At 38.9% G+C, this 25,534-nt stretch overlaps 1 protein-coding gene across 1 annotated transcript in view; it reads right to left on the bottom strand.

Annotated features, from left to right (window-relative positions):
* The window catches only part of LOC105512432 (LIM domain only protein 7), a 194,271-nt gene that overhangs the window by 10,237 nt on the left and 158,500 nt on the right, over positions 1–25,534 (bottom strand). The window contains exons 5-11 of the mRNA XM_011942886.1: positions 20,285–20,315; positions 18,974–19,087; positions 14,679–14,877; positions 11,005–11,257; positions 9,793–10,074; positions 7,366–8,085; positions 6,353–6,382 (exon numbers count right to left, since the gene is read on the bottom strand). Of these exons, the coding sequence (XP_011798276.1) occupies positions 6,353–6,382; positions 7,366–8,085; positions 9,793–10,074; positions 11,005–11,257; positions 14,679–14,877; positions 18,974–19,087; positions 20,285–20,315 (1,629 nt within the window). The remainder of the gene's footprint in view (positions 1–6,352; positions 6,383–7,365; positions 8,086–9,792; positions 10,075–11,004; positions 11,258–14,678; positions 14,878–18,973; positions 19,088–20,284; positions 20,316–25,534) is intronic.

Below are 25,534 nucleotides of genomic sequence, written 5' to 3'. Positions count from 1 at the left end.
TTCTCCACTTGGAAGTCTAATAGGCCTCAGGTTTGTCACAGAAAAAATCTGATTGTCCCCTTCACAACCTGGTCAGCTCTCACTCTCCTTGTATCAGTAAAGGTCACCTCTATCCTTCCCAACATTAGGGCACACATCTTGGAGTCATCCCAGATTCCTTTCTTTCTCTCATATACTGTAACTGGTCCCATCAGTAAATCCTGTCCCTCTGCCTTCTAAATGTATCTAGAACACAATCACTTCTTACCACCTCCACCATTACACCCTGATCCAAGTGACTCCTACCTGGATGATTACAAGTATTACAATAATCACATCTGCTACCTGGATTATAACAATTATTACATCATCTCCTACCCAGATTATTACAATTATTATAATAATCACATCACATCACCCACCTGGATTACAACAGCCTCCTTGCTTCCACCATTTCCTACCCAAAAGCAGCCAGACAGGTCCTTTCAGACTGCACTCAGATCACAGTACACCTCTGCTCAGCACCCAGTCCTTTCTTCCCATTTCATTAGAGTTAAATTAAAGACAGGTTCTTCCAAAACCTAAGAGGTCTGCCATCCCTGGTTCCTACTACCTCTCTGTGCTCATCGGCACCATGCCCCCACTCCCTCTGCTCCAGCCAACTGGCCTCCCTGCCCTGCTCACACCTCCTGCTTTCCCCTCTGCTCTTCAATCTGCCTGGAATGCTCTTCACCCAGATATCTACATAGCTCCTCTCTCACTTCCAGGCATCTGCTTAAATGTGCCCTCTATGTTTCCTTCTCTGACCACCTTACCAGAAACAATAAATGCCCCTCTACCCTGACCCATCCTGTCCCTAGTCCTTTCTCCTTCATATCATTTCTCGCCATCGCGTACATTTATTTACATATCACTTGCCTTGCCCTGTAAGATTATAAAGCAGGAATTTTCTGATTTGCTTGCTGGTATATCACCTGTACCTGAAGGGGAGCCCAGCCTGCAATAGGTGCTTGATAAATGTGTTAAATTAATGATCTAGATAATATTCAGCACTTTGATGAAGTCTTCCCAGCTCATCCATATCAAAGCTGCCCTGTCCCTTCTCTCAACCCCTCTACTGCTTCAGCTACACCTTTATCATGGTACTGAACCCTCAGCCTTATGTCTGTTACAGTGCATGTGTGTCTGTGTGTGTACATGCATGCTTGGATTCTCTTCCTCACAAGTCGTGTGTTGCTTAGGAGGAAAACTTATTAGCAGCACAAGGCATGCAGGATATACTCATTCAATGTCTGTGGTAAGAACGAGGTAGGTTTCCTAACATTTAATCAAGTAAAATTTACTATACTTAAAATGTTTCTAATTCTTTTTGTAAGATTATTATGGCTATCCACAGTTCTATGAAGAAAGTTCTACAGGATTTATTAAGGACTATTAAGGAATAAATTATATCGAGAGACTATATGAGGACATATATGAATATAGATGGATCTATTAATGTAATATATCTAACTAGGTATGACTAGTTATAAAACTGATTTGTGTGAATTTGAGAATACAAATTCACGTAAGTCACACTGTGAAGAATGAGGCTATTTGAACTAATACTATGATAGACTCACTAAGAGGAGGCAGGAAAAATTTTTCAAGAACCAGGCATGAGGGGTATCTAGACACTCAACACACGAGATTACATAAACTCCAGAACAAACAACAAAAAAAGGGATGCTAAAAGTTTAATCATCTTTTGATGGGAGGAAGGCTAGAAGGCCCAGCAGCTCCCGGGGTTGCTCTCCTTTGGCCCTAATCCTTCTACACCATGCAGTGCTAAGATGTCTTCCCATGAAATGTGCTTCTCAAGGGCGGAGGCTGCATCCTCCTCCGGGGTGTCCCCAACACGGAGCAGAGCCTGGCACACAGGCAGTCCTTAATGTGAACAAAGTGAACCAGATACACTCTGGAGTAGACAAGTCCCTGTGTAAGGCAGGAATGTGAGCACAGTTCACTCCCTAGGGTAAAAAAAGGTTACCCACATTGAGCCTGCACACACTGTACAGCAGCTGGAGCCAGGCACCGCAACGAGCCAGGAGGGGAGGGCTGCAGGCCCAGCCATGGTGCCAGTTTTCACCCCACCCTAACACACATCAGTTCACTTCCGAGCTCCCATTTCTCACCTGCTAAGTGAGGAAGGGATTGTTATGAGCACTGGATTTGACTGTGTGGGTTGCATTTTTAAAACCTTCTGGGCCATATACTAATTCTCACTAAAGCGAACATGATTGTTTGGGATCTCCCAAAAGCTAACTCTACAAGCTGCTTCAAATCAGAGAGGTCACTCCAGACCACAGTGATAAAATCCAGAACTTTTGTAGTAGAGGAAGGAGTCTCTCAGGCCAGATCACAAAGAATTCTTCCTTCCCTTATCAGCATTAATGGCATAATACTCAGCTTCTGAGGGCTTACTGTGTGTGCCAGCAACCTCGCCAAGCAGTCTACGTGAATTATCTCAAAGGCAAAGCCCTAGTCCGGTTCTACCACTCACAAGCCACATGTCCTTGGGAAAGCTGCAGTATTTGTTTCTCTATCTCCACATCCCTATCTGTCGGCCTCACAGATTTGAGATAAGTACCAGAGATAGCATCAGGAAAATTGTTTGGGAAAACTATGAAGGATTGCGCGGCTCTAGTATGTTGTGTTGAATGAAGGATGATTAACTGGCAAATCACATCATATGTCTCTTACAAGTCCTGCTTCATTTGTATTTCCTTATTTGGAAAGGCTCCAATTTAGAACTGCAACTGGAGTTTTTCCAAAAAATAACAGATCTAGCATCTTGCCTTTCTGTTGAACAGAATTTTTTAAAAATAGCATTTAGAAGGAAAAAGAGGAAGTTTAAGGAAGAAGTTGTCAATCATAAACAAGGTTGCTAAAGTCTCACTCTCTTCTCCCACTGTGCAGGTTGCCTACTATGCTCCTGGCACTTTTTGGCTAGTTTTAAGGCGTTTCCTTTTAGAACTCACTTCCAGGAACTTTGCAGGTGAAAATCTAAGGAGTAATGGATTAAAAAGGACCAGAATGTGGCAAATTTTCTCAAATATAAAATCATGGATAGACTTATACAGCAAACAGAAATTCCATGATATTGGGGTTAAGGTTCCCCAGCTTTTGGAGGGAGACAGGAATATACTGATTTATGTACCTCTTAGTGTATTTCCATTAGGTACTACAGGAATTCTCTGAAGAGCAATCAATGCTAAAACTTGGGCAAGAGGCTTTGGAACTACCATACACTAGAATAAAAAGGCAATGTGATGAAGATTTTTCATTTACAGATGTATACTCTCAGTGAGGGTTCCTCAGTAGCACCACCGCTGACATTTTGGGGCAAGAAAACTGTTGTAGGCACTCCTGTGTACTGTAGGACATTTAGCAGCATCTCTGGCTACGAAGGCACTAGTTGGCAGTAGTGCACACACCCCCACCCACCCAATGGGACAATAAAAAACTCCTCCAGACATTGCCAAATGTCTCCTGGGGGTGGAGGGAAATCCCTAGAAATAACTGACATTGGCTTTTTTTCCCCTTTCCTTTTTGCTGTCATAAGCCTTTATAATTCTACAGAATCTTTTGGCCAAACCCGTAAGTGAAATGTAGGTGACTTAATTGTCTTTTATTACAACTTCATGTGAAATCAGTGTTCACTTCCTATTAACACTGGCAACAGATTCAACAGCTTAATCATATACAAGATTATTTCTACATATTCTTACAACAAATTTTGTCATAAATTGCTTCTGCCAAAACACATGACCAAATTTTCAAGTTTCATGAAACCATACAGACATAAATCCATGCAAGATCAAAGTGCATAGAAGAAATGACTACCACACACAAAGCATCTTAAAAACAAACAAGCAAACTGACAGGTGTTAAATGCCAAATAAAAAGCAAGCCAGAAATTAACAGTCTCAGACTTCAAAAGATACTGCACATTTCTCTTTAACCCAGTCCTCACAAAAAAGAAAGCATCCATGTTATAGGCAGTTATTTTTCAATGACAGCATGTTGAGCAATAATGGTTTTCCAGGTAACTATGCCAAGCTTGACAACAAACATTGTGTTCAGAGAAATATCACCCAGCATAAACATGAAACAGGTTCTAGATTAAAAGCCTACACTTAATCCAATTTAAATTTCTATTTTCTTTTCACTGCAGCAGATCTACTTAAGAAAAGTACCAGTAGGCCAGGCCTGATGGCTCACATCTGTAATCCTAGCATTTTGGGAGGCCAAGGCAGGAGGAATGCTTGGGCCCAAGAGCTCAAGACCAGCCTACCAGCCTGGGCAACATAGCAAGACTCCATCTCTTAAAAAAAAAAAAAAAAAGAAAAAAAGCCCTAGTAACTGACTATGGAGAAAAATCCTTTGTTATAGATTTGACTTAATTGACTTCAAGTGGTCCAAAACACACTTGAGTTTTCTGAGGACACATTCATATTATAATACTTTCCATTGTTTGACACATTGTGCATTATTCAGTCTCAATTTACAGACAATCTTGCTTTATTTGTGTAGTTACCTTGGCATTGAACTGCATGCAGAACAGCCTTTAAAACAAATATTGTACTATCCGAACAACTATCTTGGGATAGAAAACATTTGCTGCTGTTAGCCCTAATCCAGAAAAATCTTTAGCTTTTCAAGTTTTGGTTTTAGGTTTCTGTCTTCTTCTCTAACTCAGTCATATAATTTACCCGTCACTGCAGGGAACACATCCAGCCACTGAAATGGCTGTACATGTTGGCATTCCCAACACATACTTGTACTCTGGGTACTTGTATTCCCTTTAAGAAAAGCAACGATTTCTGAGAGCTGCTTACATTATAAAGTTATATTTAATTTACAAATGAAAATTTTTCTGAAAGTTACAATTCAACATGCTTAAAGCTGCAAAGAGGTTTTTAATCAAGTTAAAACAGCTTTCCTATGACTTGAAAGTAGCAAATGCTTAAGCGTCATGCAGATGAGCCGGAAAGGGGATAATGTGCCTTTGCATGGCACACGGAAAGCATGCAGGGACCCTGGTTTTTAAAATCAGTGGCTAACAAGCACTTGCAATTTGTTGCCTACGGCTCAGTTACACCTTTGGCATCCAGGATGGTGACACTGCTTTACGTTTAGTAGCTTCCAACATTTCTGAATTATCAAAATTATAAAAAGCTATCAAAACTAGAGATTCTTATAGATGAAGTAAATCCTTGTAAGGGAAGTCACTTAGCTACTAAGGCCTGAGCAGATTAAAACATTTTCATCCTTTAACTCTCTTCCTCTTGCTCAAACACTATTGGCCCTTAGATATACAAAGTTACAGAAGGTTTAGTGGAAAATATTAAGATACAGCCACCTTGTGATTTTGTACTAAGAATGAATAAGTGATTTACTATAAATGTAGATTTTGCCTGTAATCCCAGCACTTTGGGAGGCTGAGGTGGATGGATCACCTGAGGTCAGGAATTTGAGACCAGCCTGACCAACCTGGTGAAACCCCGTCTCTACTAAAAGTACAAAAACTAGCAGGGTGTGGTAGCATGCAACTGTAGTCCCAGCTACTCGGGAAGCTGAGACAAGAGAATCGCTTGAACCTGGGAGGTGAAAGTTGCCATGAGCCAAGACTGTGCCACTGCACTCCAGCCCAGGCAACAGAGCAAGACTCCGTCTCAAAAGAACAAAAAAATGTAGTTTTTGTGACAATGACATTAGAAATTAAGAAGATTTTTGCAGTTTTTGAAGGCCAATTTTGCACCATAAACATAGCCATATTATACCTTTCTCTCCTGATCAGGAATCTTGAAAATATAATACTTCCAAATACCACCTAGGGAAGATTAACGCATCCCTACTGATGAAGTTCCCAGTGGGCTGATTATATGGATAATGTCAACTGGGTGTATTCTAAACTTGAAGTAAATGCTAATATTCTTTTTCCATTACTGATTTTCTAAAATGTAGTAACTTGGGCTTTAGCATCCATAAATCAGAATTTTAGCCCATGTAGCAACCAAATACCAAAATATATATACCTAAACTTAGGCTAGTGCTTTTGTTACTTTTAATCAACTCACTAAACTTTTAAAAAGGAAAAAAGAAGGGATGGAGCTAGTTTAAATTTTTAATAAAACAATTTTGTCATGCACTGGGCACCAAGACACAGAAATACTGCCATTAGGTTGCAAAACAAACATTTCCCATTTTAAAAATCTCATGCATAGCACACAACATCCCCATGTAGTGACATGCCATGCCAGAAATATGGTAAATTATACAAAGAACAAAAAATAGGCACAGATTTTTTACTGTGAACCGCATAACTTACCCATTCTCACCATAAATCTTTTGAAAGAGTCTAAGAAACCAGAAAACCAAAAATTAAAAAGTCATTTTTCCCAGTCATATTAGTTTCTAAACATTCAATGTCTTTCACTTAAGAATCTAATTGGAAACGGACAAATCTCAAAAGGTCACTTCTTCCATCACATTCTTGATCATGTCTCAAGTTCTCATCAATTTCCTATGTCAGGAAATTCAGATTAAGCAAAATGAAGAATTTCCTCAATTTACTCTGAGCTAACAAATCCATAAGAAAAGGCTTCCCATTGTCAGGAACTGTTAAGTTAGATTTGGATCCTCTAATTTTATTTAACCTAATCAGATTTGTCCATCCCTAAGTTCCACCAACTGAACATTCATCAAAAAGGCAAGTTGCATAATACGAACTATCAAAATGGCCATGATTACATACACACAAAATTCAGCAGACAACAAATACCATTCATGCATTTTAACATCAATGTTTACACTGAACTTTATAAATAAAAATAAGTTACAAATGATAGTCCAAGAAACCTAGGCCAAAAAAATTTTAAGTTAAATGAAATTTGCAATGCCATATTTTCAGGGAAAATTTTACCACCCAAAAAAATCAGACACTCTAAAATGTGAGCGACACATAAAACCAAACTATCACCAGACTGTTACAGAAATGCTTGAACATGAGAAGTCCAGAAATATGTTGGAAAACATTTTTATGAAACTTCATATTGGTGAATAGTACCACAGTACTGCTTAAGTCAAAGGCAAGGTTTATGTATATGTAGTCTTAAACAAGTTATTTAGAGGCCTAAATAAGTTATTTAGAGATATGCAAATATGGAATTGCACTTTTTCTACAAAATGAGCGTTTTTCAAAGCAAATTAAATTTTACGGGATGCTTCAAAATGGCACGCGACATGCAGAGTTGAGCAACATGATGAGCTGCTTTCTTGCATGAGAAAAGTTACACAAGATCATCCATTACAAGCAAAATCCTTGCAGAAACACACTCTGACCTCTCCACCATCAGCCTTTTCTTGTGCCTAAGTCTGCTGGCCTCCCGGATGGCCTCCCATCTCTGCAAGTCGGCCTCACTGCAGGGGCCAGGGGTGAAACTGACGGGAGGCACGGTAGTTCCCAGTTTCCAGGACTGAATCTTACGTGTCAGCATGTCATCTTTCTTCTGCCGATATGAAGGAACTAATATTCTACAGCTATTACTTTTTTCTTTGGATGGGCATGTCCTTTCAAGTACACAGAGAAATTTTGCTTGAATTTCTGGAGGAAGAGTCCAGGGTTCGGGGAAAGGGACTGGGTGGTATCTATCTGGAGCCCCGGACAGTGGTACTTCTTTCTTCTGTGCTGGAATTCGGCGAACAATCATATCATCTTTTTCCAAATCCGGAAGTACAAGTTCACCTTCTCTACACTGTAAAATTATATCTCGTTCTACAGAATCATCTTGCTCAGAGAACTTTCTAAAGTCTTCAAAAGCTCGGAGAACATATGGATTTGCATGGAAAGCCCCAGTCTTTCTGACAAAGAAATCATCATTCTCTAAGTCAGGATCCAGGGCTGCCATCTCCAGCTCATCTCTTCTATAGCCTGGTGCATAAGAGAGATTCTTCCTGCGGGTTATGAGTCTTGGGCCAGAAGTGGGATCAATTTTAGTATGTGTTTCAGAAGACAAGATGTCATCAGAGTATGTTTGGAGGGCCTGAAGCAGTAAAAACTGACTGATGCACAGAGAGGAAAAATGAAAGAGAATCTTATTAAGTTTGGGGAGAAAAGGTAATTAGCAGATTGACTAGCCAAAGGTAATTAGCAGACCAACTAGCCCGTTACTGAGGATAAATTATTTTAGAGGACCATTGGGGGACTCTTGCTAGGAATAGACTAGCATTTAATGCAACACCCATGACTTTCCTGGATACTCTTTAAAGAAATAAGAGCAGAGCATACTTCTCAGGAAAAGCTGGGCACCATAGAGGTCATGGATGGGGCTGGAGTATAGACTAAGTACCCCTCCCAGGCACACATAAAAGCCACTCCCTGGTACCCTTTTTTCTTTTCTTTTCTTTTCTTTTCAGACAGAGTTTTGCTCTGTCCCCCAGGCTGAGTGCAGTGGTGCAATCTCAGCTCCCTGCAACCTCTGCCTCCTGGGTTCATGCAATTCATCTCCCTCAGCCTTCCAAGTAGCTGGGATTAGAGGTGCCCCCTACCATGCCCAGCTAATTTTTGTATTTTTAGTACAGACAAGGTTTCACCATTTTAGCCAAGCTGGTCTCAAACTCCTGACCTCAAGTGATCCACCTGCCCTGGTCTCCCAAAGTACTGGGATTCCGGGCATAAGCCACTGTGTTTGGCCCCTGGTACCCCTCATTCCATTTGCCACCATGGTCTAAGTGCCCCCTGAAGAAGAAGGAATAATCTTTGAAAGTTTCACAAGTTGGGCATCATGCACTTTATGCAATAGGTATATGTAATCAGCCGGAAAAAGGGAAAATAAATTGCTCTGAAGTTTTATAAAAGAGCTCAAGGAATCTTTCCTTGGCATTTTCCCTAGACTTGCCCTTCCCAGTCTCTACCTGAAAGTTATTTCCTTGTTCCACATCTCCACACACAGCAAAACTGTAAAATTAGGTAAACTTTCTAACAAGACTTTTTGAACTGGCTTTTCAAAAACACTGCCACATGTAAATATATCCTGTCTCACACATTATTGTGCTAAAGAAGAATGCTGAATCCTACAGACTTCCAAGCTGATGTAGTTGCACAGAAAGCAGCATGTTATACATTACGCTTTTGTACTAAGTCCACTAAATGAGTCAGGTTTCCTGATTCAATGCAATCAGTTCCCAGGTTAATGGAGCAGCAGAAGCAGGCAGAGGGGTGTCTGAGGCCAGACCCCCAGCAGGCAGGCTCATGCAGACAGGGGCACCTGGGCTCATCCGAAGCACTACTGCTTCTCCTGGCTGCATGGGAGTCCGGTGATTTTACAGCCCGTTTGGTAGCTAATTCCAGCAAGAGTGAAGGTCTTTGGCAGTTGCCGTCTAGCCTACGCTCTGCTTTTTGTGCTCTACTAAAAACGGTGGCGCTTCTGTCAGAACCTGAGTCCTCATCCTCAGAATCTGAATTCCTTCTACTGTGAGTGACATGAAGAAAAGAAGGGAGGAGGGAATGAGACAAAGAATTGGAGAAAAACAGAACTACTAAAAATAATGCCGTGCTACGACTATGTATGGAACAGGGCTTTTTGAGATCTAGATCCTCAGGTGTAAATTTAAACAGAAATTCATTTCCATTATATAGGTTCTGTAGACACTAGAGAACTAATTAGACTTTCTCTCTCTCTTATTATTATTATAAAAAACATGCACATAGAACCCCAGCTGGGGTACTGAATGTACAATAGTATAATAGAAACATGCACAACGACAAACCTGAATCCCTGAAATTCTTTATACCATGGCTTATAAGTTTCCCTTTTTATTCTTTTCCAGTTCACATCTTCTGGGGTCCAACATTTGGGAAGAAACTGATCAAAAGCATTCCCTGGGTTTGGTATGACTGGACTGAGCTTGCGCACATAAAGATCATCCTTTACAATGTTGGGTATGCTTCTTGTCTTTGCTTTTTCCTCTTCCAAATAACAAGAGGACTTTGAAGTTCCTTGTACAGTTGGCCAGTTCTCCATATTGGTGCCCCAAATCCTCCTCTGATTACTGTTCAAAACATCCAACTGGTTAAGACACTGTATGAGCATTTGTGACACAACACACAAACGGCATGCTTTCTGGTTCACAAAGTTTACACCACTGTGAACAAAGCAAATTAGTTCCCATTCTCATCACCACCACAACTCCTAGGACAAATTTATTATAACGGCATCTCATTTTAATTCAAGGATAGCTAGATACACATGGGCCAAAGATACTTCATTAGAAAGCTGTGTTAAAAGAAAGAGGCACATAACAATTTGGGGTGTTACTTTCTGAATTAAAATCAGCAGCATGATAGACAGCCAGATCCAGGACAAGTATTTCTGACCTCATCAGTTCATACAGCCCCATGGCGAACATATCAGCAGGAGAAAACATTTGCGGACAAGAATTAGGAGAGGTGATTTTCGAGATGAAATTCTGGGGCCTCTTTTTCACTTGGAATCTACGGTTGGCTAAGTCATCCAAAACTATGTCAGGAAACCTTCGTTCATCCTCAGAGTCCGAACCACTTTCAAAACCGTACGCCTCCCCGTGAGAGGAAGCTGGATTTGCAAAACCACACTCTGTTCTGCTAATTTGCTGAGAAATTAAAGGATTCTTTTCATGTCCACTAAGATCAAAAAAGGAAAAATATTACATGGCAGGGCTCATCATGAACAATATAAATGATCTGGTAAGCTGAAAAATACCAATAAACTGAAGTCATGCATCTAAAAAAAGACCTAGCAAATCACATGCTGACATTCTAAAACAGAAGAAATGGCTTCAAGATATGTATAACTAAAAATAGAGGGATGAAAAATATTCTCACAAGTCAAGCTTAATATATGATCTATGAGACACATTTAAGAGCCATTCTTTTTACCACATTTAACATCCCACCACATTCGAAACGCATACGAAACTCAATAATCACACCCATTTCAGTACCTCGAAAATGTTCCATCTGCTTCTGTATAAACCGGGCTTGCCCAGCTTCTTCTGTTATCCTCATGTTTGTCTGGCTTTTTCTTCCTCAGAGGTGCTGGTACATAGGATGGCTGTCTACTTTTGTTGGGTAAAAAACGATTGAAGGGTAACGCAGTCTTTGGCTCAACAGCTGAAATCCTTCGATACGACATATCATCTTTATTATAATCTTGCATCTTGAATGTAAATTCCAAATCTGTGTCACTTTCAAAACCTATAAAGGAGGCACAAGAATTTGCTTTACTCTCCAGATTATTCGCCTAACTGAAACCCACACAGTGCGCCTGCTTTGTCTTTCCCTTAGAAACCCAGTGCTGCTACTGCTAACTGCAGGGAATATTTTTAGAAATTTGTCACGAAGTTGTGATAAGATCCATTAGGAGGAACTTGCTTTGCATACTGGAGGCACATGCAGTACATTCTTTTGCTGTTGTAGGCTCTAAGCAGAAAATGTCCTGTTTTACTAGTGAGCCCCTTTTCTTCTCAATCTCTGTCTCCATGATTTTCCATAAGATTTGTTGATGTAATACCTAGAAATAAAATCTAGCAATGGAGTCACAGATACTTAAAACAACATGCAAAAGTAATTCTAGGGGAACTCAGTAATTTAAAATAAGGCATGCAGCTATCTACAATATATATGTGAGGGGAGAGATCAGGAAGGATGTAGAAAGAGAAGCAGAACAACAACAACAAGCTTGTAAAGGGTCTGGATAGATCTGATGAACCAGAATCAGATATTAAATAAGAGGTTGGACTGGATGACTTCTAAAGTTCCAAAGGAATCTCAAGTCTTATGCCCAAATGAGAGCACAGAACTCACAGTTTCTTCTGAGTGGCCATGGAAATTATACTGGGAACCTTGTATTATGATTCAAAATCATTTAAACACAAATTCAAAAGAACACCCTTTGATACACCTCAAGGTCAGATGGATACAAATAGTAATCTGCTTTCTTAAAAGAAGAAGAATAATAAATCTACTCTTTTAAAGACAAAGGAAGAAAAGGGGAGAGAACAACACTACAGATCCAAGCCAAGTTGTCTCTCTTTCCCACCCTTCTTCTCTTCCTGCCTCCTGTGCATTTAGAAAGGTTTGGAAGTGTTACTTGCTTCTCACCAGGGTTCTCTCCGGGCCTGGCTGTGCACAGTGCCTGACAGCTACAAGCTCTCAGCAGGTAGAGCACCTGCAGGGTTAACCTGAGTTAGAGGCAGTCTCTTCCCCTCCCTCCTGCCTGGCAGGAAGCTACAGTAAATAACACTGAGAACAGTCTATAGGAAGTCGCTTAACATACAGCTGTGAGACAGGGACACGGGTAAAAGGAGAGTAGAGTCTTAGTAAAAGAGAGAAAGTAAACGCAGCTATGACCATGAGGGGTAGTAGTCAATAAACTGGTGCTTTCTTTTTACCACCTTCTAAAAAATTAGACATTTATCTCTCATTTCCAATAAGTATATCAATTACTCTTGCCAAAATCTATACATGTGGAATTTCAAAGTCTTAGACTATTTTACTTTTTAAGATAAAGTCTTTTTTTAGCCCAGTACAGTACCTGCAGATAATTTCCCCCCCAAAATATCATTCTTGATATGAGTTTTCATGTAAAACTAGAGCATGTGACATTGCAATTCTGTTATCCTAAAAATATGACCCTGTATTATAGCGTTCATCAATTTAGGACTACAATCTAGAGGGTAGCAGTAGAATTTTAACACGCTGATCACAAAAGAGTTTCATCATCCAGGTGCCTCCATCCCAGGCTTTTTTTCCCTGCTTAGTTGTAATTTCCAAGACTTCACTTCCACACTCTTCAAACAAGGTCTGCAGCCCCATTTCCAAGATCAGAAAGGAATGTGACAGTAGCCCTCTGCTTTTGGTTACATGGACAGGTGTCTATTCCAACTAGGATCTGAGAAGACGCCTTAGATTCCACACTGCTGGGTGGGCCACTGCATCTGAACTGACTGAAGCCTGCATAGTCCCACATGCCCTCTATCTTTTCCCCTTTTATTCCTTGGCTAGATATAAATTCCATCATTACACGGAGTAGGTTCTTCAGTCAGGACAAAGAAATATAGCGGGTTCAGAATTTCAGCCTCTGCTTTTACAGCTTTAACCACTCAGATGAATCACATACTCAGATTCATCTCCTTAAACGTATTGGAATCGTCATCTAGGCTATGAATCTGTCCTACCTTGACAGCAAACAGCCAATACATGTGGCAGTAATTACAAAGGTTAATGCTTAAATAGCCTTTCACACTTTTTATTTTTAAAAACTACTACTCTAAAAGATAAAGCATTCAGGTTTTTTGTTACCATGCTTAATAAATTGTTGATTGATTTTTTGGAAAACAAATTCACAGTATGTTGTGTTTATATAAGTTTCACATCAGAAGCAAAACAAAGAATAAATTCTAGTTAATGATGTGCATACTGAAGTATTTAGGACAAGTGTAATATATTCTGAAATGTCTCCAAAAATAAGATGATTAAATTATAACAGAGAAAGAAAGAGGGAGGGAGGGGGAAAAAGAGAAAGAAAGAGAGAGAGAGGAGAGAGAGATGGGTATAAGCCAAATCATGCATAGTAAAACATCATGGTGGAATTAGGCGACAAACACATGTGTGTTTACTGTACAATTATTTTAAGTTTGCTGATTTTTGACATTTTTGTCATAGATATGCTGGGAAAAATATCTAGAAATAGAAAAGTAATATTCCAAATACACAAGTAATGTAAAATCCCTAACAATCAAGCAGAAATTCACAGCCAGAACTCAATGTTTTCACGTTGATGCCAGTAGAAGCATATAAATATTTCAAAAAAACTTTACTTGTGATTTCAATCTAATCAAATCTGAATAGCTGGAGATGTGCAGTCAGAAATTGCTGATGCTATACCAAGTAGCCACAGGAATAAGATGTGCATTGAAATAACTGAACTGACCATAAGCTTGGAATTTTGAAAGAAGGTTCCTTCCCACAACAGAATGCCTCTAACATGTTCCTTTCACACTTGCTCTGTCCTGGGTTAGCTCTGACCCTGAAAGGACCAAAAGAGGATTTCTACCAGCATGTTAGGTGGTGGTATATTATTCAATCTACAAAGTTTAACATAATATTCTATCATGATAGATAGTCATTTCTTCTCATCTATAGAAATAACTGTAAAAATATCTCTCTTGTTTTTGCTTAAGAGAATTTTTTTAATCTTTTGAAAAAAGCCAAGGATGAAAGTTACTCAGAAAGTAGAAGAGATTTTTTTTTTTTTTTTTTGCAGAATCTTATATTCCTTTCTATGTTTAGATGTATCAGTTTATAGAACTCGTGAACACAAATTAAGCCTGAATCTGGAGACAGAAGAGCCAGGATAGATGATCACTGATAAAACAGGTCACAATTAATTGTCACCTCCCAGTCCTTTCCAGAAATGAAACTTTTCAAAAATGAAGCTATCACCATCATGAAGGAGAAAAAAATAACAAAACCCCCAGTTATACTTGAGTCTCTATGAAAATCCACTTCTAAGTGAAATTTTTGCCTAGTTTTCGCTCCATTTTTCTATTCTCTCTTGTTCCCGGTTCTCCATTGATATGCAAACAAATAAACTGACAGCCAAAACACAACACACCTTCACGCCCCCCTCTCAACGTGATATCAGAGGAGCAGCTTGTCAATGACCTCGAGCCCAAAGAGTCCAAGCTTTCAAAGGAATCTTCTCTCTTATGGTGCCTTGGAGGAGCAAGAAATTCTCCACGTTCAGGACACCAGATGTCACCGTAGCCACTGTCCCTGCCACTTCTTTTCAGGAAGCTGGAGTCTTCGAGTGCCTAAAGAAACATTTTTTAAAGAATAGTAAGTTAAATAAACTTCCAAAAAATATCATCAATCGGTTATTACTTGCTTGTTTGCCTAATTTAAATTGGGTTTCATTTGACATGTAAGGCAACGAGGCTTCTGTCGGACATAGAAAAAAGCTGATGAAAAACAGAAAATAAATTTATAATTGTTTCCCCACAACTGACACAATAAGGAGGTATTCAATATTCAAAGTAACAATAAGGAGATATTCAATATTATTTAATAAACCAGTACATATGTTCTATTCAAAAATAAGGAAAATTACTAGTTTAATGAAAGTTCATAGAGTAACATTGAAATGCTAAACTCAGTTATTACAGTTCTCTAGCAATAAATGTGAAAAGAGTCAAAGAGAAAAACTAACCTTAACTTAGTCATCCAAAAGGAGATAAATCAGCAAGATTATATTCACTCTATCTCCAGGAAATATCTGTGATGGCTTATATAACATAAAACCTTAACAACTGAAGTTATTTAACACTCCCCCCAGAAAAATAAAAAGGAGCAAGTGGGCATAAATTTCACAGAATTCATGTACTCTCACTAATTACACAACCTGGTTCTAAGGTCCTGGCCGCTGGCTTATCCTTCTTGTTGAATAAAGGGAAGCATACTTGTTTGCTGACATACATAACGTATTTTCTATGGACCTAAATAAAATATTAGTTTTTTATTGGCTCATAGAAAGGATACACAGAAACATTGCAAATGAGGTTAACTGTAGGTTTGTGAATTATATAGAACTTACTCAAGACAAGCACTTTTAACTAACATTCTTCTGTGAATGTCAGTCACAAAATATAACCTGGCTTTTTAAACATTAGGATGTGAGTAAAATTTATAAAGTCCATGGTGTAGTCCTGACTTATCGTAATCAATGGATATCTAGTAACTACAATGTTTTATATGGTGAAGATAATTTTGTCATAGTAAAAATCAGAAATGTTACTTTCAGATGAGCTTACTAATACAGAGACAATTTAAAGAACCTAGTAATTACTAACAATGAAACATATTATGTGAACCTTGATTAAGTCAAGATTCAAAATAAAAAGTGCTATGAAAAGTAGCTGGAGACAAGTATGAAAGTTTTAATGTCAACTGAATATTAGATAATGGGGAATATCTAAGTTTTCTTAAATATAATAAACATTGTAGCTATACAGAAGAATATTCATATTCTTAGGAGATGCATACTGAGTATTTGGGGAGAAATACACCTGCAGTTGATATTAAAATGATTAAGTAAAAACATAGATGGATGGATAAACACATATGTAGATAAAGCCAGTATGGAAAATTGTAATAATTGAACCAGACGGTGCACATCTGGGAATTTGTTATACTCTTCTTTCAATTTTTAATTATAAATATTTTCAACATACGAAAAAGCTGAAGAGTTTGCAGTGAATAATTAGCAGCTGTCTCAGGCATACTTTTGATCTAATACCATCAATTCATGATTCAATTGTTTGACAACTGTTTGGAGCACCAAAAAGGTCTAGCAGATTTCAGGGAGATTTCATGTGCTTTAGACGCCGACACCCTGGCATTAGAGTCGACATCCTGTCATGAAAATGCTAGTGCCTACCTTACATCCTGCCACTTCCAAGCAGATGGGGAAGCCAGGCCTAGTGCTGGTGCTGCCAAAATGCTTCTCAAAATACAGAAAGACTTTTTAAAATTTACGTGTTTAGATCTGTCAGGTTTCTTAGACACTTAGTTGTTAAGGCCTCAGAGTTCAAAACTCAAGATAGATGTTTGACCTCATAAATGTTAAAGTTATTGATGACAGCCACTTCAGTTATAAAATAACCTTTGGCCCTGGTGCCTGGCTTTTAAGGAGGCACCCTGACAAGTCAACTAAAATGAGTCACCTCCAACTTCTAAGATGACTGACTGAGGTGCTAAAACTTCCACCAATGATTTTTTAACTGGTATTTTATATAAGCTTTTAAGCATTTACTGAGTATGCTCAGTAAATGAATACCTGTATCTTCTAGGCTCTATAATCCCACCTCTTGCTATAATACATGTGGCTGGGCTCAGGCAAAATTATTTAAAGATCAGGGTAGGTGCAAGCCAACGTTATCATGTTCATCCTGGCCTAAATGCATCCGGTTAAATGGGAAATGCCTGATGAACACATTGGTTTTGATTTTAACAGAACTGATACAAAACATATGATACAGTCACATGCCTCTAACAGCTACCCCTACTTTATTATAATGGAATGGAACCACAACCATAGTTTTATACACCAAAAGGTCTTCATCTACCTCCTCTGGTTTTGAAACTGGTAACAGGAAACAGTCTTTGATAAAGCATTCCTGGCATAGACACTGTACCAGGATTATTCAACCTAAGTCAGACTGTCATTAAAAGGACCAAAGGCTATAAAGAGAACCCTAGTACAGAAGCCAAAGTCCCACATGTTTTTTTGTTTGTTTGTTTGTTTGTTTGTTTTTTGGAGACACAGTTTTGCTCTTGTTGCCCAGGCTTGGCTCACTGCAACCTCTGCCTCCCAGGTTCAAGCGATTCTCCTGCCTCAGCCTCCCAAGTAGCTGGGATTACAGGCATGTGCCACCACGCCCAGCTAATTTTGTATTTTTAGTAGAGATGGGGTTTATCCATGTTGGTCAGGCTGGTCTTGAACTCCCGACTTCAGGTGATCCGCCCACCTCAGCCTCCCAAAGTGCTGGGATTACAGGTGTGAGCCACTGTGCCCAGTATCTCACATAGGTTTTAACCAAAAGTGTTATTAGCTGAAATAACTGTCAGGCAAGGTTCTCCCCATGCTCAAAGCCCCCTGAAATTCCTCCATTAGAGTATCACTGTTCTTCATTGCAGTGACCAATATGCTTACCTATCTTAGACAATTGTGCTTTATGAGGTTAGGTAATCTCTCATGAGTGTTTTCCCAACACTTAGTACAATGTGTATGCATGTTAATATCTCAGCTATTTCCTGAATTAACTTATTCAAGGAATTTGAATAGAGTGTTATTGACTCCTTACATTTTGGTGATGAACAGGAATACCTGTATCTTCTAGGCTCTATAATCCCACCTCTTGCTATAATACATGTGGCTGGGCTCAGGCAAAATTATTTAAAGATCAGGGTAGGTGCAAGCCGACGTTATCATGTTCATCCTGGCCTAAAATTTCTTTCAATCACAGCAACTAATATTTATTGCAACCTTACAATGTGCTAGAGACTAATGCTAAATGCCTTACTGGTGTGGTATAATTTAACCATTAGAGAAACCCATGAAGCAATGACTACTAATTAGATGATGAAATACAATTGTGACTACACAAAAGGGCTCTCCAGAGTCCTAAAAATTTTCCTGAATAAATACCCCTACCCAGAGAAATTCGTTTTTCCCATGTGGATCTTATAAATGAAGATTTGGCAGAACTACGGTCAGTCCTGGCACTTGGCTCTCTGCAAAGAGTCCTCAAGCATTCAAAAGGCTGTCACATTGATTCCAAAATATGAATGACTAGAAATGTGTATAAAACAAAGGATTCTAACTTAAAAACCTTATATCAAGTTCCAGTTAACACCATGTCCTACTCTTTAGGAAACAGAGGCAACATGGTAGAGTTGTGGGGATATGAAAGTGTGAGCATTAAAGACTATCATTTATGATAAGCATACACTACTACAAAGAAATTGAGTAAATTCCATGCATGTTAACAGTCCAGGAAGCACCTCTCTACTACAGGTTGAGTTTACAATGAGTATACAAATACTTAAGCTACATAAAGTGTGTAAGGAAGGAAACCAATGCATGTGTCATTAAATTACATAGAATTAAAAGGTAAGCAAGTCTCTCTACCTTGGAAATTGCTCTGGATTAGATCCAACTCACTCCTTGATGGCAGCATATAAAGCCAGTAAATGAGTAACATTCCTCTTTACTCAGTCCAATCGAGAGTGGGACAAAGAGAGTCGGAGTTGCCATATTTGTTATAGAGGAGAAGGAGAAGGAGAGAGGAGGAAGGGAAAGTAGTGATACTGTATTACAGCAGTAATCTCACACAGATGTAGTTTACTTACCTTCGTCAGAGCTTGTCCTAAAAGATTCTCAAACGCTTTCAAATTAAGATGGGGACCATTATAGTATGGGTTGCTTTGTGCTTTTCTTCCCAGCCAGTACAATGTTATCAAAACCTTAAAAAAAAAAAAAAATAAATCCATGAATAACAAGATCAGTCGATTAGCAACCAACTGCAAGCTCAAATGTAGGTGAGTACTGTAGATAAATGATAGCACATATTACTCTGTGGGTGAAAAGTAGACTTTCTTTTAAGTTTATGGGAAAGGGGAAAGGCATTAAAAATCTTAATTTTTCTTGCTAAATTTTCCTGTCTCTGAGCAAGTTCTTAGACCAAAAGTCCAGACTCCAAAAGGTAATCATGCATATACTCTACTAGTATATATGAAGAGGGGAAAAAATAAAACACAAATGAAACTTTTAAAGCAATCAATATTTTTTCATTGAACTTACAGAATGATCACCTAAACATCAATAATTCTCAGCTTCCTTAATAAGGATGTTAAACTTTTTAATAAAGCTGCAACATTTTTAGATATTCTTGCAATTTCCATAAAATATTGTAAGACGTATGAGTCTACATTGATCAATTACCCAGAGCCCTTAAACATTCAGTGCTTTTCCTTAAAGTCTAAATTGGTAGTTTCCTATTTACTCCCATAAAAATCTTAAAATATGTTTACTTGCCTTTAGCATATTACTAACACATAACAAACAGCTTCCTAAATGTAACCTATCCTCTTATACCACTCTAACCAAATGCTTTTAAATTTTATTTTATTTTAACTTCTGGGATACACGTGCAGGTTTGTTACGTAGGTAAACGTGTGCCATTGTGGTTTGCTGCCCCTATCAACCCATTACCTGGCTATTAAGTCCCACATGCATTAGCTATTTATCCTGAGGCTCTCCTTCCCCTCATCACCCGACAGGCCCTAATGTGTGTTGTTCCCCTCTCTGTGTCCATGAGTTCTCGTTGTTCAGCTCTGGAACACTATGCAGCCATTAAAAGAAACAAGATCGTGTCCTTTGCAGGGACATGGTCAGAGCTGGAAGCCATTATCCTCAGCAAACTAATGGAGGAACAGAAAACCAAATACCACATGTTCTCCATTATACGTGGGAGCTGAACAATCTAACCATATATTGTAATACATATATTTAAACATATCTACTGTTTGTAACTGATGGGTTTGTAACCAAAAATTTAATTAGAAAAGAGATGTAGAGTATACTTTTAGATTCACTGCCTTCTTACAGAACATGGAAGTGAAAACCACTTATAATGCTACATTAAGGTAAATGTATCTTACATTTTTCACTCTCCTATCAGTCTCTTCTTGCCTGTAAAGAAAGAAAATATCTATTAGGTAATATCCGTGAACCTTAAATTATTAATTATAGCTAGAAAAAAACTCATTTTTATTCTAAAGTTCTATGAATATTAATATCACATGGAAGTTCAAATCTCTTAGAGCTCATATTATCTCCATCAGAAGAATTTTTCCATATTCATTGATTTGACAAAAGTATAATGCATTGATTTTCTGTATTCATTGATATTCATTAATATAATTGTCAGTTTTCCATAAAAAGCAGTGCTGTTTTTTCATTTTATTCGTTTTAGTATAATTTTTAAATACGTTATATGCATTTTTTGTATTTCCTTCTTAAACAAAGTTTAAACCCAATGAGGGGGGATCAGTGTGTTCATGAAAGAAAAACTGGGAAATGGGGGGAAAAAACCTTAAAAACACAAAGAGGCCGGATGTGGTGGCTCACACCTGTAATCCCAGCACTTTGGGAGGCCGAGGCGGGTGGATCATGAGGTCAGGAGATTGAGACCATCCTGGCTAACACGGTGAAACCCCATCTCTACTAAAAATAAAAAAAATTAGCTGGGCGTGGTGGCGGGCGTCTGTAGTCCCAGCTACCCAGGAGGCTGAGGCAGGAGAATGGTATGAACCCAGGAGGCAGAGCTTGCAATGAGCTGAGATTGGGCCACTGCACTCCAGCCTGGGCGACAGAGCAAGATTCCGTCTCAAAACAACAATAACAAACAAACAAAAAACATACACACACAAAGAAAAATAAAAGCGACTTTGCACTGAGGTTTTTTTTTTTTTCCATCATCCATAAGGTTTTTAATCCAAGTTCTCCAGAGCAAACTGCTCAGAGACTTTGACCCTGCAAATGTTGAAAAGTGGCAGTTTAAAAAACAGCCATGAACCTCTGCCTGAAGAATACTTCACTGAAGTATTATAAGAATCATGGGTTTTTTGCTCACATATGAAAGGGCATGATAATTATGGGAGAAGTTAAAAAGAGGCAGATGTCACCACAGTGTTGAAGAAGCAACAAAATGCTTCTTCACAAAGGGATGGGTCATCCTAAAAAGAAAGCACTTCCCGTCATTAGAGGCACTTAAGCAGGATCGGTGTGAATTCAGAGACTTGTAGAAGCCTGAGTGAGAAAGCTTCTAAGTGGCCTGTCCAGTCTAACAGTACAGTAGTATATTTCAAGATAAAATATACACACATCTATATATGCATGTAGAAGACATCAACATAAAACACATATATATTCATATATACAAAGAAAAAATAAAAGGAGAATGTGAGTACACAGAGACAAATTTTTAACTTAACTTTCAAAGAATGAACAAGGCAACTAAGACCATTCCTTTCCAGAAAACAAACATGTACTGAAATGAACCTAAAAATAGCATGCACCTCTCACCCACCTCCCAAAACAACATCTCAACAATGAAATTCATGAACTCTCACACTACTGATGGAAATGTAAATTGGTACAACTACTTAAACTCTTAAGTCACTTGGTAATATGTATTCAAGCTAAATACATTGGTATTATACAACCTAATAATTCCATTCCTAGGTATACATCCAACATAAACGCTTACATATGTTAACAAAAAGTTATATACAAGAATGCTTATCACAGTACTATTCATCACAACAAAAACTAGAAGCAGGGTCGATGTCTTTAACATTATAATAGATAAATTATGGCATATCCACATAATGAAATATCATATGGCAATGAAAATAACCTTCAACTACATTCAACCACAAGTTCAACCTCTCAAATAATGGAAAGAAAAAGAAGCCAAATGCAAAAGAGTACAGGCTGTATTATTCTATTCATATAAAGTACAAAGACAGGCTGAACAAGAAAATGCTGTTAGAAGTCAGGACAGTGGTAACCCTTGCGGGAAGAGAATGACAGAAGAGATTAGAAGAGGATGGGGCACTAGGATGCCAACTCTTTATGCTTCGATCTGGAAGCTGGCTACCTAGGTGTGCTCAGTTTCCAAAAAGCATTTACGTTGTACATTTATAATATGTATACTTTTCTGTATATTATCCTTCAAAAAAGTAAACAAGTAGAATAAATTCCACAGCCCATGTGCTCAAACCATAGCTTATCTCCTGAGTAAAAAGAAAATTATCTTATAAAAATCCACAGCATTGGCTGGGTGCAGTGGCTCATGCCTGTAATCCCAGCACTTTGGGAGGTTGAGGCAGGCACATCCCCTGAGGTCAGGAGTTCGAGACCAGCCTGGTCAACATGGGGAAACCCCGCCTCTACTAAAAGGACAAAAATTAGCCGGGCGTGGTGGTCGGTGCCTGTAATCCCAGCTACTCAGGAGGCTGAGGCAGGAAAACAGCTTGAACCCAGGAGGCGGAGGTTGCAGTGAGCTGAGATTGCGCCACTGCATTCCAGCCTGGGCGACAAGAGCAAGACTCCATCTCAAACAAACAAACAACCCAGCACTTTAACTTAGAAGTAGTAAGTCGGGAAAGTCACTAGAAACTGACAACAAAAAATAGCAGAGTTGCAAATATATAGCCCCTTTTTTAGACTAATAACCAACATACACGTCAAACATTAAATTAGCCACAGCACAAAAGAACCATCAATGCCCAAGACAAAGAATGCACTGGGCTGAACATCCTCCCACTTTGATCATAAGCACACTTTGATCATAAGGCAGAAGGAAAAACAGAGCTCTCTTGAACCCCTGACCTCATTTCCACAGTAACCTCATAAAGGTTTCTAATCCAACACACTCATTTACTTTTCACTTTTTATCATGATAAAACAATCATTGGAAATACAAGGGATGTCCTATTCTGTGATAAACACAATAAGCAGTGACCTTTCCATTATTACCTTTTACTCACTTTACATTCACTTCTCAATATGAGCATTTATAACATGCTCTTGGACATGATACATGGACCAGCCAAATTAGTGTCCTATCTCTGAAATGCAATGCCAGGAATTCAAGTAGTCAATGATTTGCTGGAGTAAACAGAGTTTACTCTCTCACATACAAATGTATCCCACTGCATGGAAGTCGGTATCCAAGCAGCTCCTTTGCCTGTCATGTGGCCACAGGGCATAACCCAAAGTCCTTTAAAATAGAACTACTGCAATGGTGAAGGGGAAGTTCATAGTAACGCAGGTAACACACACACTCCATGAACCAGCCAACTGACTGCACAACACCTCAGAATGAAATATAAGACAGCCTTAGCTCCAAAGTTGGAAAATTCTTCTATAACAAATATGTCCAAAGTTGACATGGACTGATACCACCTCTAAGTGCACGGGCTTTGGAGTCAGATCTGGGTCTCACTGTGTTCATTCGGCAATTTACTTGACTTTCAAAGGTTTGATTTCCTTCTGGACAAAGCAGGGATAATGCGCTCTGTTTCAGTAGATTAGAAGGGCATTTCCTTCTAATGGTGAAGTGTTCATCAAGAAACAAGCCAGGCACAGTGGCTCATTCCTGTAATCCCAACACTTTGAAACACCTAGATGGGAGGATCGCTTGAGTCCAGGAGCTTAAAATTAACAGCCTGGAAAACATAGCAAGACCCTGTCTCTTAAACAATGTAAAAATTAGCTAGGCACAGTAGCACATGCCTATAGTTCCAGCTACTTGGGAGGCTGAGGACAGAAGGATCTCTTGAACCCAGGAATTCAAGGCTGCAGTGACCTATGACCACACTACTGCACTCCAGCCTGGGCGACAAAGTGAGACACTGTCTCAAAAAAAGGAAGAGAAGAGAGGAGAGGAAAGGGGCAGGGTGGGGGGAGAGGGGGAAGAGGGAAGACAGGGGGACATGGGGGAGAGGGCAGAGGGGGAGGGGAGAGGCAGAAGAACCCATACCTGCATTGAAACCCACATCTACAATAAAAATGGGTACAGATGAAATATTAATAGTTTCAAAAAATACCTATCTTGGGCATGTTGATAGCCCTTACTCTACACTATGATCAAAGAACAACAATTCTTTGAACAAAGAATTATTACAAGGCTGGAAGCTATGTGACGGCAAGGCCCATCACTAGGCCCCAATATTTAGAATTGCAACTAGCCCACCTGACACACCCAATCTCTCATCCATGCTTTATTTTTGTATTTATAACCATCTACTCTATGCATTTTTTTCTCTCCTCTACCTGAATTCAAAAACTTTTGTGATTTTGTTCACTGCCATATTCCAACTGCCTTAAGACAGGGTCTACCACTTGGCAAGCACATAAAAATATTTGATTAAAAATGCCTCGCACAGTACATGGCACACAGATGCTCTCAAACTCTGGTTAAATAGTTTATTTAACCTATAGAAATGTAAATTAGCAAGAAAAAGCCTGAAATGATAAAAGCTCAGGGGACAATAAATACTCATACGATGTCAGAGAACAATTAAATTGCATTAACCTACTTAAAATATGTCCAATTTTGACTCAAATTGTATTGATACTCATAATTATGCTTCTTACTAAGCTGTTATCTTTAAATTGCAATAAAATGGAATTCTTTAGAATCAAATCAATAATCCCTCCAAAAAACAGATACAGAAACAAAGATCAAAGTGCTTTGTACAAACTTCAAAGGACTGAATACAAAGCTTCCAGGCTGGTCTATGTGATGAAAAAGCTTCCTAACAGAGCTCTGAAAGACAGAGCCCAAATAACCCATACCTGCACTGAAACCCAAATCTGCATTAAAAATGGGTAGATATGCGGGAGGCGGAGCTTGCAGTGAGCTGAGATCACGCCACTGCACTCCAGCCTGAGCAACTCCATCTCGAGAAAAAAAAAATAAGGGTAGATATGAAATATTAATAGTTGCAAAAAAATACCTATCTTGGGTATGTTCATAGCCCTTACTCTATACTTGGATCATACATTAACTTTTAAATGTTTAATATTTAAGAAACAGCAAATATAGCATAGATCTAATATCCCACTCTATTAATGGAAGAGCTCTGATGATTCCTTTGCTTCCTGGCAAAGGGCCAGAAACTATAAGCCCACCACAGACATCTGAGCTTTCTGCCAGAGAGTAGGAACAAGGGAGCCCCAAGCTCTCAGGTGAACTCATCCAGCTGTAATCATCTTATCCTAACTGCTACTATGTTGCCTTAGAACCAGGAAGCTCTAGGTCTGATTCTCTTTTCTTTATCCAAAGGTTTTAAAATACTAGTAGCAAATCAATCAAGAACTATTATTTCTAACCAAAG

Source organism: Colobus angolensis, unplaced genomic scaffold (assembly GCF_000951035.1).
Source record: "Colobus angolensis palliatus isolate OR3802 unplaced genomic scaffold, Cang.pa_1.0 Scaffold211, whole genome shotgun sequence".
Classification (NCBI taxonomy): domain Eukaryota; kingdom Metazoa; phylum Chordata; class Mammalia; order Primates; family Cercopithecidae; genus Colobus; species Colobus angolensis.
Note: the sequence above shows the minus strand (reverse complement) of the source record. Positions and strands in the feature narration are given on the sequence as shown.